This window comes from Phacochoerus africanus, chromosome 10 (genome assembly GCF_016906955.1).
Source record: "Phacochoerus africanus isolate WHEZ1 chromosome 10, ROS_Pafr_v1, whole genome shotgun sequence".
Classification (NCBI taxonomy): domain Eukaryota; kingdom Metazoa; phylum Chordata; class Mammalia; order Artiodactyla; family Suidae; genus Phacochoerus; species Phacochoerus africanus.
The window spans coordinates 110,470,578-110,483,227 of NC_062553.1; the positions used below are offsets into that span (position 1 = coordinate 110,470,578).

The following is a 12,650-nucleotide window of genomic DNA, read 5'->3' on the forward strand; positions in this document are numbered from 1 at the left end:
AAGATAGAAACTGAAGATAGTGTGGCTAGGATTAAAGAAGGTGTGAAAAAAGACAGAGTTTCTGCTTAGGCCTCTTAGGGCAATGTTAATTTCATGATACTGCCTTTGGGTTTTCCCTGTAAGCTTGCTTTACCATGTCTCTTAAAAAGAACATTGAGAACAACTTGTACGGAGGAGGGTGGGTATTTTTCCTATCAAAGATCAGTGATCCACAACAACAACAACAACAACTGGAAAGCTATATAAAAAGCAACACAACTTAGGTTGGTGGGTTTTTTAAAAGAAATACGATATACTTCTCTGATTTTTAGATTAGGAAATACTTTATTCAATAAATAATACTCTACGAATCTGAAAACTAGATGTACTAAACGTACAGTTTTATGATGTGGTTAGTTAAGAATAAGAAGGGAACCAAAGATGAGAGAGAAGATGAGGGTAAAATAGGGAGCTAGTATTCACTTGAGGACCTACCATATGCTAGGTATTTCATATACAAAATGTCACTGAATATGCATAACTTTAAGTGGATAGCATTATACTCATTACAATGAGGAAATTCAGTCTTTAAGAGATTAGGTTATTAGGATAAGGCTAATGAAGTAGTAAAGCCAAGATTCAAACTCAGAACTGTCATACTCCAAAACCTTTTTCATTGTTTCTTAATACTCAGCCTCTATAGAGAGGAGGTAGCGGGGTAGAGAAGATGTATGAAAAAAGAAAGTGGCCAAGATGAGGGGGGAGAATAAAAGATGATGGAGAATGAGACACTCAATAAGGAGAGAGGAAAGAAATGGGTAGTAGGACAGATGGACAGAAAAAGAACACAAGAGTATTTGGCTGTTAGTATAACTGACACCATCTTGGGCCCATACGGTCCTTGTCCTTCTGCTGACCCTACTCAGGGCTGTACTGTGTGGTAAATCACTTGTTTTCAAGCGCTTTGCAGCTAACAGATATTGTTTAATAATCGTTAGGACTAGGTTCGCCTTTTTATCTGTTCCCAACATTGATGAAACCCTTCACTGACTTATTGTATCCATAAGACTAGTTACCCATTCATAAATCAAGACCTAGGAAACTTTCTAAGCATGTACCCCCATACCCTAGGTTGACTATAAAATTGTCCCAGTGGCCTTTCAGTGGTGCGGAGTGCAGCTACAAATGCTTCTGGATGACTGTCTGTCTGTTCCCACCCTGTAAGTAAGTTATAACAAATGGATCCATGGATTGTATGGAACTGTCTGCCCTGTTTTTCAGTCTCAAGATACCTTCTCAGTTTGGCAGATACTTTTTGTTCCCTCCATCTTCCAACACAGAGGGAAAGAAAAATGGAGAAAGCTGCATATAAGGAGTTGCTAGAAGAAGAGATACAAGAAAAGATCAGTTGGGAGAGTACTTGTTTGGACTGTAGGCTTCAAGAAAATAAACTATTATCTATGCATTGGATTGTCTATCAGCAGAGTAATTACAATTCAAACCACTGTAACCCTAATGCATTTTAAGCAGTTTCTCAGCTTTAGCACTAATGACATTTTGGGTCAGACAATGCTTTGCTGTAGGTGACTATTCTGTGCATTATAGGATGTTTAGCAGTATCCCTGGACTCTTCCTATCAGATGCCAATAGAACCATACCCCCTTAGTCTTAACATTTGAAAATGTCTCCAAACATTGTCAAATATCCCCTGTGAGCAAAATTGCCCCCAGTTAAGAACCACTGATTTAGAGATTCTATTTTTGAATAATGATTAAAAAATGAACAAAAGATGTCTACCATATACAAAATTATTCTGAGTTACTCCGAGTGACTAGATAACCATTGGAAAAAAAATAGATTAAGCTTAGGGCTGAGTTTACCTAAACTCATAGCACTTGCTACAGTATTGCTTGCAAACTGCTTTTAAAAGATGTGAAAGGAAGTGGGTATAAACAAATATCTATTTTTGAACTACACATTCTAAGGGGGTGGGACAGGAGATTTATCAGTCTGTTCTCCCATCATGAAGGAGGACTCTTTGTACTTCTGGGGGAAAAACAAAAAACAAAAAAACCCCACAAAAAACCAGCTTTGGAGTTTGAAGACCTGGGTTCTGGTCTGCTCTAGTACTAGTTATAAAACCTATATAGCAAATCACTTGGCCTGGGGAACCTAGGCTTGTTGGCTTCTTACACTTAACCAAGAGTTCAGAAAATATACCCTTCTAGGGACAGAGTTAAATAACTTACATATATATTAAGTAACTTACGTAGTTAAATTCATATCTATATTACATATAGATATATTACTGATACTATGTTGAAAGGCAAGTATGGTCAGTTTGTGAATTGGCTTGCTACTGGCTTGCTTATTATTCCCTTGCCACTCAAAGTATGGTTCATGGGCATAGCATTAGCATCACTTTAGGAGCATGCAGAGAAGAGAAATCTTAGGTCTCACCTCATAACAAAATCACAATATGCATTTAACAAGGAAAGACTCATCTGCACATTAGAGCTTAGGAACACTGTTCTCTTCCACGTTCCTCCTAGGGTGGCTTTCTAAATGGCTGAGTCTGGTAAACTTACCATTTCTCAGATTTCTTTTCACTTAGGGGTCTGGTTGAAAATTAGGTCCAAAAGCTAAACGCTAACCCTTATATGCATATTATGTGCTAGGTACTTACGCCCTAACACTTTACATATATTACATACATATTACAATCCTATGAGGTCGATACAACTATTATTCCCTTTATACAGATGAAGAAACTGAAAGCCAAAGAGGTTAATTACTTGCACAAAGTTATAGTTAGTAAGTGGCAGAGTAAGGATTCAAACCTAGGTGTTCTGGATCTAGAATATGTACTGCTCATCATATCTTTATTCATAGGTCAAAGAGCTGATATAAGGTTTCCTTCTGCCACCATTTTTTTTTAAACAGATGATCTTGTGGAATATACTTTGATAAATGCTGTTATATAGGTTCCTTCATTTATTTACTTAAATATCTATAAGCAAGCATTTATCCAATAGTTCCCCATCGCAAGAGGCAAGAAATAGAAATGAAGTATTACCATCTGAAAGGAAGCAAAACCAACCTTATCTTTAGAGTGGATAATTATATCCACTAGAAGATGCAAAATAATCAAGTCTCACAGGTACTAATATATAATGATATTAGAATTAATAAAAGAATTCATAAAGGTCCTTGTTTAAAATGAAATATACAAAAACCAAGAGCTAGAAACCAGCAGTTAAAAAATGATGTGGAAAAAGAAATCCCTTTCACAATGCCAACAGAAATATAAAAGCTTAATATAGGAGTTCCCGTCGTGGCGCAGTGGTTAACGAATCCGACTAGGAACCATGAGGTTGCGGGTTCGGTCCCTGCCCTTGCTCAGTGGGTTAACGATCCGGCGTTGCTGTGAGCTGTGGTGTAGGTTGCAGACGCGGCTCGGATCCCGCGTTGCTGTGGCTCTGGCGTAGGCCGGTGGCTACAGCTCCGATTCGACCCCTAGCCTGGGAACCTCCATATGCCGCGGGAGCGGCCCAAGAAATAGCAACAACAACAACAACAACAAAAAATATAGACTTCAGCATTTTTGTTTGTTTGTTTTTTTGCTTTTTTAGGGCCACACCCACAGCATACGGAGGTTCCCAGGCTAGGGGTTGAATTAGAGCTACAGCTGCCAGCCACAGGCAAAGCAACATAGGATCTGAGCTATATCTGCAACCTACACCACAGCTCACAGCAATGCCAGATCCTTAACCCATTGAGTGAGGCCAGGGATCGAACCCGCAAGCTCATGGTTCCTAGTTGGATTTGTTTCTGCTGCCTCATGATGGGAACTTAGAATTCAGTATTTATAACTATCATAAAGGTTTGTAAAGCCAGGTAGAAAATAGGTTATTCAGTGATTAGGAAAAAAACATAAATCACTCTATAGAGATTAAATATATAGAGTAAAAATAAAACTATAAACACACACACAAGAAAATATTGGTGGATATTTTAACTGTAGGATTAGAATGTTCTAAACAGATACATTCAGATATAGATATATGTATTGTGTGTGTCAGGTGTGTGTGCATGTGTGTGTGAGATGTACGTATGAAATTCTCAAAAAATTCCTTTGGCTAAAAAGCATTTCTAAATCAAAAAATCACAAAATCATAAGATAAACAGCAAGCAGGGAAAATAATTATAATCGATGGACAATGTGGGTTTAATATCATGATGCCAAAAGAAAAAAATGGTCAAAGAACATGATTAAAAAGAAATGCAAATACTCAATATATACATGAATGGTTTAGTAAACCTCTCCAGCAATATCTTACAACAAGATAATTTGTACCTACTAAATTGGCAAAGGTTAATCTATAAATTATATTATTCATTGCTGGCATGGATGGTTTCCAATCGGCATTATTACATCCTAATGCCAAAAGTACACATTGTGCAACTTTCCCAAATGCATTTAAGATGTTTGAAGAGGCTTCAAAGAATTTGACTTATTGACCTAATTTTTCCACTTCTAGGAATTTATTCCAAGGTAGAACTGTGAGAGCTGTGAGAACAAGGAAGAACTTTATAAGCAAAGATTTTCATTACAGCATTATTTATAAAAAAAAAGTCTGAAGCAACTTAAATATGCAGCATTAAGAGAATGACTATTAATTAGGCAGCCGTAAAAATAATTTTTACAAAGAATTTTTGATAACATGAGAAAAATGACACAACATGCTAAGTAGTTAAAACAAGATACCAAATGTAAATATTACACTAAAACATGTTGAAAATGTGTGTTATATATGCACATACACACAGAGGTATATGAATGTAATGTTTCATATTTTATAGCACAGTATCACTAGGAGCATATAAACATTTTTTTCTTTAGATTGTTCTAAATTTCTACATTTTCTGAAGTACACATACTTTTATAAGTGTGAAGATAGATCTAAAAACTAAAAATAATGATTCTAAAGCCCATCCAAGGATAAGTGGGGCCTTTTTATGCTCTGAGATGGCAGGGCCATTTGACGTTATTCAGGTTGTAAAGTGCTACACTGAGGCGTATGCCATTCACGTTACACACAGAAACGCAACAAAAGGACTGGAGATATTTAACCTTCCAGATATGCAGCAGGGTAGAGAGACTTACATAGAGGGACCTGGCATTCAGTCATGAACATACTTGGATCATCTTTTATGCACACAACTACCAACACACAGGTAGGATAGCTGTGCCTTGTCCCTCAGGTTTCCTGGGTATTTTACCTCTCACCCTTGCTTATCTCTCTCAGAGGCCAAACTCCTACTTCAAACTTGACACAGTTCCTTCATCTAGGGGACCCGGTCCAGTCTTTGAAGTCCTCCTCCCCTGGGATACAGGCTGCCTTGTCAATCATCCTACCTGGAAAGATTTAGGCCAAAAGGACAGAGGAATCTTAGTTTTCTCTCTGATAAGCAATGAAAAAAGCAGGAATGCAAGGTGATGGAGTAGTGTTTAAGGATCAATTATAAAAAGTGATGCTGACAGTCTCTTCGTTATTAAGAAAACACCTACATAAATACCATGTATTTTGGTACTACATGAAATAAATCCTAAAATCCAGATACATTTATGATGTATCATAACAACAATGAGCCAAAGATACCTTCTGTATAATCAAATCTGATGCAAGAGCCCTCCAGGTTGAGGGAAGGACACGAGCTTTTCAGACAGGAGTGGAAAGAAAAGTCAGTGAAGGGAAAGATGCATGTAGGGGAGACTTCAGCCTGAGGAATGGCCAAAGGAAGAAACCTGCTTCATCAAATTATCAGCTAAGGGCAAACTGGAAGGAACCCAGAAATAGACAGGGATTTAATACAGAAAATTGCAGGCTGACACAAATCACTGAAAGAGCTGGAGGAGCAAGAGTCAGAGCCTTCTGGACCTATAGGGTTCAAGAACACACCACCCAGAGCCCTGATCCAGATATAAGGGAGCCTCTGCTATTACTGTCACCACTGCCACTGCTACCAATTCTCTCTTAACATCCACCAGGCTACTCAGATTCTGGAACACTGAGTGCTAAGCAGAAAGGACAGCAGGGAGATGGCCTCTGTCTCATTTACAGCTGATTAGTTTTGCTTCTGTTTCTGTTTATATCATTATTTCTATAGAAAAATTCGCTTTAAGTTCTAAATAACAAGTTTACAAACCAAGTTCTTGAAAATATTCCATCCGTAATTTGGAGTCCATGTCTCCTTAAAACAACAAAACAGGGAGTTCCTGTCGTGGCCCAGTGGGTAATGAATCCGACTAGGAACCATGAGGTTGTGGGTTCGATCCCTGCCCTTGCTCAGTGGGCTAACGATGCGGCGTTGCCATGAGCTGTGGTGTAGGTCGCAGTTGCGGCTCGGATCCTGTGTTGCTGTGGCTCTGGCGTAGGCCGGTGGCTACAGCTCCGATTAGACCCCTAGCCTGGGAACCTCCATATGCCACGGGAGCGGCCCAAGAAATGGCAAAAAGAAAAAAAAAAAAAACCCACACCATCTGCCTAAACAAACAAAAATTTTCTTATGTTTTATAGTTATTAAATTTCATTTACCTCTCCGAGTATTTTTATATCTCTATCATCACTGCAAGGCAATGCATGCAAATTTTAAATTTCATTTTCAGGACTTGAAAAAACTACATTCATTACCAAGAAATGATTTATCACAAAAGTTTACTACTTACACCAATGGATTGGGTTGTAACAGTTTTTTATTTTTGATTTCTTGATAAGAAGTTCTTCTTTGGTTGCTGATATAGGAGGAAATGCATATCTGAGGTGTAATTTTCAAGTACTATGTATGTAGACTTAGAGTACAGAAACAAATCGTGGGAAAAATAACATTTTCAAAGGAGTCCAGGAAAATAAATTTCATGATATGCAGTTAAAAAATCAGCCATGCAAAGTGTACCTGTTTTCTAGAACATACGTGTCATTCTTGTTTTATTTCATCCCTTTTCTTTGTTCCACAAGCAATTTTGTTAAGACCAGAGCTACGAATGATGAAAAATCCACAGGAGCTTAAATAAAGTATTTTACATGCTTCCTTACAACCACTTGAAAATGTACTTTGGGACTTTCAGCTCAAATGTATACGCCAACCCCTCTCCCCTGAAGTTCCTGTTGCTGTTTTCTTCACTTTTCCAGTTGAACAAACTAAAGTAAGAGGAAAGAGCTCTTTAGCTACTGAGTCATGGTACAGCTAATGGGGGGAAAACCACCAGGAAAGTAATCAGGAAGATCTCCTAGCTACCAATTATTTGCTTCAGTCACCATCTCTTATATTGTCAAAAGAATGAAAAACTACACTTCCACATGGTAAGCAAGCCAAATGCTAAGGCATATTTTGTGTGTGCCACACAGTTATTTCTTTCCTAAATATAAGGCTGAGATACTAGAAGTTATACTTTATCTATTACTACATTTAGTGATGATATTGGAGTTTGAGAAACGTGACCGAAAGGGATGGAGAAGGATAACAAGAGACCTCAACTGAGCTCAACAGTATAGGCTGTAATAAAGGCAGTAATAAAGGCAATCATTAGAATTCCTGCTCCTTAATGTGATTCTGAAGGTTAGCTTATCTCGGGTATTTTTGAAGGTCTAATTACTATAATATTTTCTGGTGAAAATTCATCCCACACACAGTTCAATCTCTCTCAAACTTCTTGCCTAATCTTGAAGGTAAATGATGTGTTATAAGCGCTGTACTTAAGTGAAAGCAAATTCAGAGAGTTTCAAAAACTACCTAACTTCTCTTTTCCCTTATTATGGCTAGCCCCATACTTTTCCCCCCCTTTGGTACCAACTGAAAGCAATTTTCTTGCTTTTTCAGTTTTAAAATGAAGTCTAGATCTCATCTGTGTTCATGTGAAAAGCCTGCTCTCGGAGAGTCCCTGTCAAGACATCTATTGTAATACTGGCTCCCACACATGCCTTCAGATACTGATAGCGTGTCTGGAGAAATACACCCACACCTTTCAGAGGTGCTGGATGTGGGTTCAGAAACCCAAGATGGAGGGTGGGGGGAGCAGCCGTCCCCTGAAACACTCCTAGGGGTGCGGACTTGGAGTGTTTACAAGGAAGGCTTTTAGGTAAATGATGGTTAAGAAGGGCCCTCCACAGAGCCCAGAGCGCCGGCTTGAGAATCCTCTTCCCTTTGGGTGGGTAAGGGCGGCGCTGATTCCCCCGCGCACGCGACTCCGGGCCCGCACTTCTCAGCGCACAGGCGCGACCCCGCGGCTCGGCCCCGAGCGCAGCGCGCCGTCCAACCGCTCCTCGCGGCGGCTTCCCCGAACGCGCGGCGAGCAGCGCCCCACGCGGAACAGAGCTTGGCGCCGCCAACCTGCCGGGTCACTTCCCTCCGCCGCCGGGTGGGGCTCGGGAAACCGGCCGCACCGCGCCGTCCCTCCTCGCTCACCTGCTCCAGCTCCTCCTTTGGCCGCCGCCCGCGCCGCCGCGGGGTCGCCCCGGGCTCCGGCTCCGGCTCCGTCCCCGCCGCCGCCCGCTCAGCCAGCGCGTCCCCGTTCTCGTCGTGCTCCCCGCCGCTGCCCCCGCCGCCGCCACCACGCAGCTCTCCGGCCGAGCACATCCCGCAGCCAACTCCCGCTGCCCGGGACGGCTGCCCGAGGGGCCAAGCCGCGAAGCGGGAGGCAGCGATCGCCGCCCGTGGGCCGCCCTGGACCGGCCGCACTCGCCGCTGTCAGGCGTCTCCAGAGCGCGCCGGGCTGGCCAGGTCGCCAGAAGTACCAGCCCGGCCGCGGCCCTGCCCCTCCTGTCACCGGCTCGCCCCGCCCTCGGCTGCTGGGGCGGAGCCCACGCGGGGGAGGGGCCAGGGCGGGGCGGGGCCAACGAGCGAGAGACTGTGTGAGAGAGATCTAGCAGAGGGAATGTGTATTTTCGCGCGCACGTTTGTGAGACTGTGAGAGAAACTCTGCGAGGGAGGTTGTGTATGATTCTGTACGACTGTGAGAGATTGTGTATAAGAGATTGTAGGTGCATGGGAGAGACTGTGTGTGTAAGACAGTGATAAAAACTGGAAGAAAGACCTGGCATATGTAAGAGAGTGTGTTTGTGAGGGAGAGAGGAGAGCGTGTGTTGGTGTGAGAGAGGGGAACACACACAGACACAGAGTTCCACACTTCAGCGGGGCCCTCTGTGCTTGCCTGGCGCAGGCGGTGTGCCCGGCTGTGCTGCTGGCTGCCTGTCCCGAGTGCTGTCCATCCTTTGCAAGTAATCCACATTCTCTGTTTTGTTCCCTTTACCTCCTCTCTGTGTCTCTCTGAAGGTCTCTCTCTTGCGTGCCTCCCTGCTGTGTGTTGGCTGTTGGAGCCTTGGGAGCATTTGGTGGTGTATCTGCATTTGTGTGTATTTCTTTAAATGGGTAAGAATATGTCACTCTCAGTGTGTGGTAAGGAAGACACATCTAATTAGTAATTATTTTCTTACTATTGTGATTTATCATATGAAATATATATTTTGCCTTTGTCTCCATTCCTGGCACAGAGCTCCTAAAACTTTGGAGTTTGGTGAGAGGGATAAAGATATCTTTTTTTTATCTTAATGAAGTGACTTTTGGATAACCTCTAGGTAACAAAGATGGGGTCTGGTTGCCAGAAGACCAGCCTTGTGATTAGAGGATTGGAACTTCAGTCTCACACCCTGATCTCCAGGGAGGGGAGTGGGGCTGAAGGTTGAATCCATCACCAGTGGTCAACAGTTTAGTCAATCATGCCTGTGTAATGAAGCCTCCATAGAAACCCAAAGGACAGGGGTTTAGAGAACTCCCAGGTTGGTGACCACATGGAGATGGGGGAGGGGGAGTGGCAGCTTGGCGAGGGCATGGAGGCTCTGCACCCCTTCCCACATACCTTGCCCTATGTACCTCTTCATCTGGCTGTTCACCTATATCCTTTGTAATATCCTTTATGATAAGCTGGTAAAAGTAAGCAAATGTTTCTATGAGTTTAGTGAGCAGCTCTAGCAAGTTGATAGAACCCAAAGAGGGGATGGTGGGAACCTTCAATATAGAGCTGCTTGGTAGAAGCACAGGTAACAACTTGGACTCACGATTGGCATCTGAAGTGTGTGTGGTGAGGTGAAGTTGGAGCGAGGTGGCAGGGGTGCAGTCTTGTGGAACTGAGTCCTTAGCCTATGAGATCTCTGATCTTATCTCCAGGTAGGTAGTGTCAGAACTGAGTTAATTACTTAGTGGTGCTGGGAGAGACACATCAGACTAGCCTACCCATTTTGTTAAAGGGAAGTTGAAGGCACGTAAATATCAAATTTTGTATATCTCTTATCTGTACTGCGAGAAAATGATAGACAATTGTATAGATAAAATATCAGGCTATCTTTCAGTGGAAAGTAAATATTCCTAGGTATGGAGAAGAATGAGTTGTGTGAGATCTTCTATTAATATGTCTTTAAGCCCAGAGAGGGAATTAAAATAGTGAGGAATCTAAAGGCTTGTTTTAAAGACCTTTTTCCTGTTTTTGGTAGTTAGGACTGTAGAAACTAGAAAATATGCCTTTGGATATCACAAATTAGGAAGAAAATGAATCTGGCTTATTTCCTTTTTAAAAAGCCTTTAAAACTCCAGAGGAAAGTATTAAATATTTTATATGAAATCAGAAACAAATGTCACCATGGGAACCCAAACGCATTCCCTGATGGGCCTCATTGCTTTCCTCTAATGACATTTTCATTCTTGAAGATTTTTTTTGGCTCTTAGTAGTGTTTTTAATAAAAAGCGACCTTATATATTTTTAAGATAAAACTTTAGGATTATATATAGTAGCACAGAGAAGATCAACTTTTTATTGCCAACCCTGTGGAGCTAAAGGCACATTTACCCTCTTTTGGCTTGTGTATCTTAATTTGGTAAGTCGAGCAGATAGGCACTCTTCAGTCAGGCTACAGAGTGAACAGAATAATCCTTGCACATGTGAGGACTCAGAAGGTATATAATATATACATCTGGCTAGGGAACATAAAGAATAATACTGTTTAGCTTTGTTCAACTTAGGAAACAAGTCTTACTGATGTCCTTAGACTATGCTTGTCTGTCCTTGTGGAGATTCAGGCTTCTCCTTTGATTCTTTGGCAAGTATATTCATTCAGTCACTTAGTAGATATTTATTGAATACCTCTAGGCATTAGGCCCAAGTCTAGGTCTTTACTCTTATGAAGCTTCCATTTTATTTTATTTTTTTGAATTCTATTCTGCTTTTCCTGGCAAAAGCCAGGACCTTTAACCAAAAGGTGGCCGGAATCCTCTGATTCCTGCCTAGGATAGATGTCAGAATCTTTTCTTTTTCTTATTGTCTTTTATTTAGTGCATGAGTTTCTCTTTGAACTGTTATTCATTTGTTCATAGAGACTTTAGTCTTTCCTAAAGATTTAGAGAATCATCTCTTTTATTTTAATTCATTTTTTGGCCATGCTCATGGCATGTGTAAGTTCCTGGGCCAGGGACCAAACCCATGCCACAGCAGTGACAACACTGGATCCTTAACCGGCTAGGCCACCAGCAAACTCCTAAGAATCACCTCTCTTTTTAAAAAAGAGGTTATTCAGATAACATCACAGATAACATACTTTCAAGCCATTTGTATGGAAGGGGAGGGTTTTTTCACTCTGTTGCATAATATGAATAATATCTACATAAAGCTATTACTGCCAGTTTCCCATGGGTAATATAAGGTTGTTATTACCTAGGCAACCATAACATGTTGTTCTCAAATTGTATGTAGTTTAGTGATGATTTTGTTAGTGTATTTACCTTGTGTTTTCCCAGGAATTAATAAGTGGCAAAAGCAGATTCATCTCTAAGGAGCGTCCTGTGTAGTGCAAATGTGTCTTGCGCAGTTGCTGTAGGAACAAGGCCTTTGAATCTCTCACTCTCATCTTTAATATCTTATTTTGAATGTTCTTCCACTCTTATGTGTACATCTTTCCTGGAGAGAAAAACAAACAAATCAGAGTGGCCTGTACTCATTTAGTAATATATTAAGAACAAATGCAGTTTTTTGTAGAAACTACGCCAAGCTTCATTTTTCAGTTTAGTTTTTGACATGCTGTGATGTTGTTATATGCTTCCTATGCTTAAATTTTTGCCCTTTATGCTATTTTTTAACTTCTTCTTTCCTGTTTAGTAAAGCCTTTGGTATGGCAAATAATTTTTGAGCTATTTGGAATCTTAACCAAAAATCCCAGGAAAAACTATGGTTTCTGGACAACATGAATTTAAAGGAAAAGAAGCTTATTGGAAAATACTCATTTCCTTTATTAAAAAGGAAGCTATGTCAGAAACATGCTGAACCAGTGCTTTCTTAATGTTCTGTAGCCTTCTCAGAAAGTCAGTTCTGATTGGGAGAAGGAAAAATTTGCCCTTCCTTTTGGAATTAATTTCTATACTCTATGTGTTAAAAACAAAATTCTACTGAGTAAACTGTAAAGATCTTATTGGCTTTATTAAGCCATTTATGAATCAGGCAGCATCCAACCCAGCAGATAGAAAGGAGCTCTAAAGAATTACACAATTCAAGAGGGTTTTATAGACCAAAGTGAGCAGAAACAAGAAAGTTGGGCATTTGCTGATTAGTTAATGCAGGATTATTCCCT

General features: G+C 40.9%; 1 protein-coding gene across 1 annotated transcript in view; it reads right to left on the reverse strand.

The window, feature by feature from the left end:
• The window catches only part of LOC125137482 (uncharacterized), a 37,869-nt gene extending 25,936 nt beyond the window's left edge, over window positions 1-11,933 (reverse strand). Inside the window, exons 1-3 of the mRNA XM_047798143.1 lie at window positions 11,809-11,933; window positions 10,880-10,940; window positions 8,446-8,990 (exon numbers count right to left, since the gene is read on the reverse strand). Coding sequence (XP_047654099.1) covers window positions 8,446-8,990; window positions 10,880-10,940; window positions 11,809-11,933 — 731 coding nt within the window. The remainder of the gene's footprint in view (window positions 1-8,445; window positions 8,991-10,879; window positions 10,941-11,808) is intronic.
• Window positions 11,934-12,650: the final 717 nt, after the last annotated feature.